At 41.0% G+C, this 7,000-nt stretch overlaps 2 protein-coding genes across 2 annotated transcripts; both read right to left on the bottom strand.

Moving 5' to 3' along the window:
- Positions 1-721: 721 nt before the first annotated feature.
- On the bottom strand, positions 722-1,721 carry LOC134198011 (uncharacterized). Its single transcript, XM_062667354.1, has 2 exons — positions 1,300-1,721; positions 722-1,194 (listed from the first exon to the last, which is right to left on the bottom strand). The coding sequence occupies exons 1-2, from the start codon at positions 1,562-1,564 to the stop codon at positions 878-880; spliced, it is 582 nt and encodes a 193-aa protein (XP_062523338.1). The 5' UTR covers positions 1,565-1,721; the 3' UTR covers positions 722-877.
- Positions 1,722-5,812: 4,091 nt separating this feature from the next.
- On the bottom strand, positions 5,813-6,660 carry LOC134198009 (26S proteasome non-ATPase regulatory subunit 10-like). Its single transcript, XM_062667353.1, has 2 exons — positions 6,300-6,660; positions 5,813-6,084 (listed from the first exon to the last, which is right to left on the bottom strand). Exons 1-2 carry the CDS (start codon positions 6,658-6,660, stop codon positions 5,813-5,815), a joined length of 633 nt encoding a protein of 210 aa, XP_062523337.1.
- Between the last annotated feature and the right edge of the window lie 340 nt (positions 6,661-7,000).

A 7,000-nucleotide genomic window follows, 5' to 3' on the forward strand; every position in this document is an offset into this window, starting at 1 on the left:
CTACCTCATTACCGCTACCTCATTACCATATGTATTGCTAGAAAGCGATCGAAGGCCACAAGAAAATAGAATTCAGAACATCCCAACTAGCCGCGAGAATGTGCATGTACTTTGTTCTTAGATTTTTATAACAGGCAGTAGTACGTACAGTACAAGTTCCGTGTTTGATTAATTAACTATTATGTTTAGTAATTGATGTTGATACTGTGTGTCGCTGATTAGGCACATTAATCAATCGGTTATACATCTGTTGCAATTTATATATATTATTTAACACTTACTACGATTAAATTTATTGATATTAATGCTATTGTAGGCGTGTCCCAAAAATTTTTACAACTCCCAATAAAACATCCCGTTCCATCCCCCCCGCGACCTCCAACAATCCCGCCAAATTGTCTCCCGGCTCGAGTTCGTGCTCGACGGCGCCGTGACGATCGGCTACGAGAGGATATCGACCTCTTGTACTGCCGTACGACGTTCTAGACGTTCCGTTCACTTCGGAAAACAACGACTTTTGAGACATCGGCTGAGCGTGTATAAATGGCGTAACGCGCGTTAGTCATGTATATGTTTCGCACGGCTGTGACGTCATCCATGGGACGCGCGAGCGTCCAAGAAAACCGAGGCGAATGCCTGGCAATGAGACTGGATGTTGATAACGTGAGACTAGGCAGACAATTGACATAAGTACAGTTGTGTGTAAACATTTGCATTACGTTTTGTATAAAAAATTTATTTGTCAATACAATAGTATCCAGTTAGAGTGTAATTTCATCCACCATTACCATGCAACATAAAATGATTTGATATTAATAGAAACCCTATATCAATAATACATTGAAGTTACTAGACAATTATGATGGACACACATGCTCTACCAAGTCATGACCAAAACTGCTACTGCCAGAGATCTGTAGCCAATGTCACACATTGCTTGAATCACAGATCGCCGATTGGCTTTGTCAACAAACTTGTTGGTCCACATTTCTAATGCTGCTCGACACTGGCAAAAGAGGTTATCTCTGTTTACATCTTTTATTACCTTTATTTTGGCCATTGCAAAATAGGTGGGTGATAAAAATGAAACGAATTGCTGCCAACAAGCAGAAACATGATTAGCTACAGCCACTATCTCTTTGTCAGTACATTGGCTGGTTGCTCTTGACACCAGCGTCTGTTGCTCACATGTTTCTATACAATAGAAAACCAAACTAGACCAAATACATTAAAGCCAGCTGCACAACATACTTCAGTTCAATACATTCATTCTATTGTACAGATAATCTGCTTACTTACCAGAGGAAGAATCATGAAGTTGAGGAAGTGAGATGAGTGTAGATTCCATACACGGCCTGTCACAGCCAATTGTGTGATTATAACAGATGTCTATCAATGCTCTAACAGTTGCCTCATTTTCTTTACGTCGTCGCCACTCTTCAAGCACATGAGTGACTTTCGTGCAATCTGGTTGATCTAGAACATCCTTCATAAGAGTGTTTCTAACATCCATAAGTGTATAGCCATCACGTTGAAACATCAGCCACCCTAGTTGCAGCGACATTTTAGCCACTTTCTCATATCCAGAAATAAATTGTATATCACTGTTTGTAACAATTCTATCTAAGCACTTAGGGTGGCAACTCTGGCTCAAGTCAGATGGAGTTAATGAAGGTTTTTGAACATCTTGTTCAACAGTAGCAGACCCTGCAAGATGTTCTTCCTTTCCACATCTGCAACATCACTATGAGACACCTGACAGCTGCTGGAAAATCTATTGCGAACTTGAGGAGTTGACACTAATTCAAACATATGCACAAATGGTTATATTGTGTACACTGCAGTGCACGTATGCATGTTGTATGTGTTTCTCTACCTGCAGAATTGCCAGTAACACTCTCAAGGTCTGGTGAGCTTGAGCTATGAGTGACAGTTTAATGAGACTGCTGTGACTGGCCAGCATGCACTGATGTTGAGTGCTGCACATCACTTGCTTTGGACATGTCTGCATATCAGTTGTAACATTTTCTTAGCACAAAAGTAAGAACAACATAATATGTAAAAAATTACCTGCAACACTGTTTTTAGATGACGGAGACAGAACACATCGAACATGATTATTGAACACAAAAATTGGATTAAATTCAGTCTCATCAATATCTCCTGTTTTCTCAAAAGCAAAGTCTGTGCTAAAATCTGACCTATTCTGGACAACCAAATTTTGAATACAATTATATGGAATGGTCCGACTCAAATCAGAATTTGTCCCTCCTTTCCATCCTTTTGTGCTTGAAGGAATCTCAACAGTCACTTTTAAATCTTCTCTATCTTCACAAGTTAGTGTTACCTCTTTGCAACCCCTGCATTCTAATTCAGACCCGGTCACCTCCATAAGTTTAAAATTAGGCTTAGGTTTACTATTTGTAAGAAACAGTCGAATACAAAATTGTTTTGGACTTGGGGTCTTTGATGTATGCAGTGATGTCCAAACTTTAATAAAAGACGTGCCTTCACAAAGCAAATTAAACATACAAAAATGGAAAGTTTCAACGTGAACAAAATCTTCCCAAAGAGTTATTGTCATGTCATTGGCAAAGCAAGACTCGTTAACTGACGTCAGCTGACAAGAAGGCGTAAAGCTATCATCTGTTGATGCACCACTGTGGTATAGAACTTCAACTTTACTGCTGTCGCCATCAATAAACAGATGATGAGACATCAAAATTTCAATAGGTTTCTCAAACTTCAGTTCATGTGGAGTGACCTCCAATATGCTCGTTACAACTTCTGCTCTATCCAGTCCAACTGAGTCAACAACATGGTAAACTGTAGCTTCAACAGTTGTGTCTGAGAGTAGAGCACCCGAAGGAATAAAAATAAACTGCTCATTTCTTGAACAGCTCAAAAGGCCACCCTGTTCTCCAATTACATGCTTGATAGTTGATGCCTGGAGCAGTTCAACATACTTACCGTCTTCAAAATTTACTTTAATTGATTTGACCTCATTCAATTCAATCCTGAATTTACGGGAAATGACAGGAACAGGTAGTTGGTCATCAGAAAGCTAAAGAAGACAACACTTCAATAACACAATGCATTACATGCATTGCATGCAAAACATTTTAGACAGGCATGCACCCATGCACACAAATGGATATGCCTATCAAAAATTTCCGAAGATAGCAACCCTACCTATTTCTAGGTAGGAACCTTGGCGCTACTCGAAGTTTTAGGCTGCATTGATGCACCCCTTGATGCATGGCTAGAGCATCGAAGGCCACTGACTTTGGCACAGCCACAGGACTGGACCTCAAAAAGTCCACACGTACCCATAGATACTGCGTGGTGTTCTGCCAAGCCAGCAGTCTAGTCCACCCGCAGTCAAAGACCAGGTACTCATTTATACTCCTGAGTCGAGAGAGGCAATTGCGTCTGAATTTCTTGCACAAGGATATTACGTCTGTAGTCGTCTGCGAACCTACGACCTCAACGTCCCGGATGTTTCCATTCTCCAAATGCACCTCTCTAACCAACTGAGCTACAGACACCACACACACACACACACACACACACACACACACACACACACACACACACACACACACACACACACACACACACACACACACACACACACACACACACACACACACACACACACACACACACACACACACACACACACACACACACACACACACACACACACACACACACACACACACACACACACACACACACACACACACACACACACACACACACACACACACACACACACACACACACACACACACACACACACACACACACACACACACACACACACACACACACACACACACACACACACACACACACACACACACACACACACACACACACACACACACACACACACACACACACACACACACACACACACACACACACACACACACACACACACACACACACACACACACACACACACACACACACACACACACACACACACACACACACACACACACACACACACACACACACACACACACACACACACACACACACACACACACACACACACACACACACACACACACACACACACACACACACACACACACACACACACACACACACACACACACACACACACACACACACACACACACACACACACACACACACACACACACACACACACACACACACACACACACACACACACACACACACACACACACACACACACACACACACACACACACACACACACACACACACACACACACACACACACACACACACACACACACACACACACACACACACACACACACACACACACACACACACACACAGTGCACAAACACTGTAAATAGTCATATAAACCATAAATTTGTTATCATATGCGATAATTATCAGAACTAGCTAAGATGAGTGGAAAATTCCACAGTAGGTATACTTGAGTATGACTTGTGATGTTACCTACCTAGCTAAGCTAACTTGGTTATAACATGAGATGTGAAACATACTTGTTGAGCATCTTCCAACATTCCTCTTAACGTCACTATTGGCTCTCCTAGATGCACACGGTTGTAGCAAATTATAAACTGCAAAACAGCCCTCACATCAACAAGTGCTAGTCATCTGACACCCCACAGAAGCTAACATCTCCACTATTGCATATCCCTTTTACAAATTTCACAGGATCACAGTGTTGTACCATAATGTCAGAATTGCTTAAAATGTACATCTGACATCCAGTTTACCCTAAACACATACAAAATGATACAGTTATTACCTTGCTTTGTGTGGAGTTTTGTGTGGAATCATCCTCATGTAAAGACTCTTCTGACGAAGAAAAAAAAAGAACTCATTGTCCCAGTTTGTACAGCCTTCAACAAACTTGAACGAACAGCCCTCACAGTCTCACTCAAACTGTCTTCCAACGGTCCTTGAAAATTGTCATTTTAGTTATTTCAAAAACAAACAAATCACTATTTGAAAAGTCCTACGTGTATATTATTAATAATTAAGACAGCACACTTAACTTGTACAAATACACCTTTGCTGCTATCATTGTCTTAAATAATATTTGATACAATACACCAATACAATAAGCCATGCACATGGTTAATTCCACAGTCATGCAGTAATGTTGTATATAAGAATATTATGTAACCAACCACTTCACATAGAAAGAGACTCATCACTACAAGCCTAGCTTGGAAGAGTAAGTTCAACTCACAGATAGAATATCTAACATAACAATACCTTCACTAAACATTAAATTTGCAAGTAGTATGAGTAGTAGATAAAGTCAAACTCATTAATTAAATTATATTTATTAATATATAAGTTGTTATTACAAATACATGATAAATACCTGCAGAATCCAATATTCTTGCCACTATGTGACTTCCTGTTGTCTGTGAGTGTTCTAATGCTAATCTCTGTCTAGCTTTAACATTCGTAAATTCTGCACCATGGGAGAGAAGAAGCTTCACGATTTCAGTTTCGTTTCCAGTAAGAGCATAATATATAGGTGGTTCTTTATACTTGTAACCCTTAGCATTAACTGATGCTCCTTGCGCAATCAATAATTTACACATGTTATATTGTCCTTCTTTAACTGCTACTGTGAGAGGTCGAATATCACATCTATCTGGTCCATTCACACTTGCCCCATTTTCGATCAACATCATAAATGTGTCCATTTGCTTTTTACCAATTGCTGTTACAAGCAGTTCATCAACGTCCATCGTGTCAATCCATTTAGACAAATTTTCAGAAACAGAGATTTCTGCCATTGTAGAGATCTTGCTCAATACCCAACCAGTAAGTTGATTTTTTTACTGAATGCAACTTCCAAAGCTTGACAAATGTGTTCAGTCTGAATTAAGGTCAATCCTGCCTTATAAAGAGCTAAACACAAGTCAGGATTATTCCCACAACGTTGTGATGCTAATTGAAAAGGTGATACATTCTGTCCATTAATAGCAGCTACATCTGCTCCATGAGATACCAACACTTTCCCAATTTCAATCTTACTCTTCTTACATGCTATGTGTAATGGTTGGTTCCCATCTTTGTCTGCTGCATGAATGACAGCATCATGAGTCAGTAAAATATAATTCTACACACTCTGGCCGTCTACCAGCTACACAATGTAGTGGCGTCTTTCCATCATTGTTAGAAGCACAAGAGCTAGCACCTTTGGGGACGAGGCTAGGTATGAGCTCCATGATCCACAAGCAGCTGCACAATATCAACAAGATGGTGTCGAGCTGCTAAATGCAAAGGACATTCACCACAGTTGTTTACTGCATTCACAGTAACGTCTGTTAGTAGCAGACGAACAACATCAAGAGAATTCAGACCACGTGACAAAATCGCTCTGCTAATTGCCATATTGCCATCTTTGTCTCGAACAGCGACGTCCGCGCCATGACCAAGTAGAAATTTACACATCTCTACATTAGTACGATCAACCGCATGGTGTAGAGCTGTCAATCCCTGTCCATCCCGTATATTGACGTCACCTCCCTTGTCCACTAGGTCCTTCACTTTATCCCACTCTTCACGACTTGCAGCCTCAGCGACATTCCCTTCCATTTCCGCAACTAGACCACACCCACCAACAAACGTCACATCATCGTGACGACATACCATACGGGAGATGTCACGTGCAAGTAGATACAAAGTAGAGACGGTATGGCGTGCTACCAATGCCAAACGATTGCTACAGCACTAATACTCAGCACTAATATAATGAGAAAAAACATCGTGTCTAGTGCATTATGCGTAATGCATTGTCTAGAATGCTTTGTGTGTATAGATGCTGACCTACAGAGGTACCGAAAGAGGCAGCTCTATAGCAGGTCGATCTGACAGACTGTCCACAATCAACGAATCGAGAGATTGTGGAGAGATGTCACGGCCGCAGTTACTGCTACATATAAAAGCATATTTCGCTCTCTAGCTAGAGCAACGACAGCTATCGGACTGTAAC

Source organism: Corticium candelabrum, unplaced genomic scaffold (genome assembly GCF_963422355.1).
Source record: "Corticium candelabrum unplaced genomic scaffold, ooCorCand1.1 SCAFFOLD_110, whole genome shotgun sequence".
NCBI classification, from domain to species: Eukaryota; Metazoa; Porifera; class Homoscleromorpha; order Homosclerophorida; family Plakinidae; genus Corticium; species Corticium candelabrum.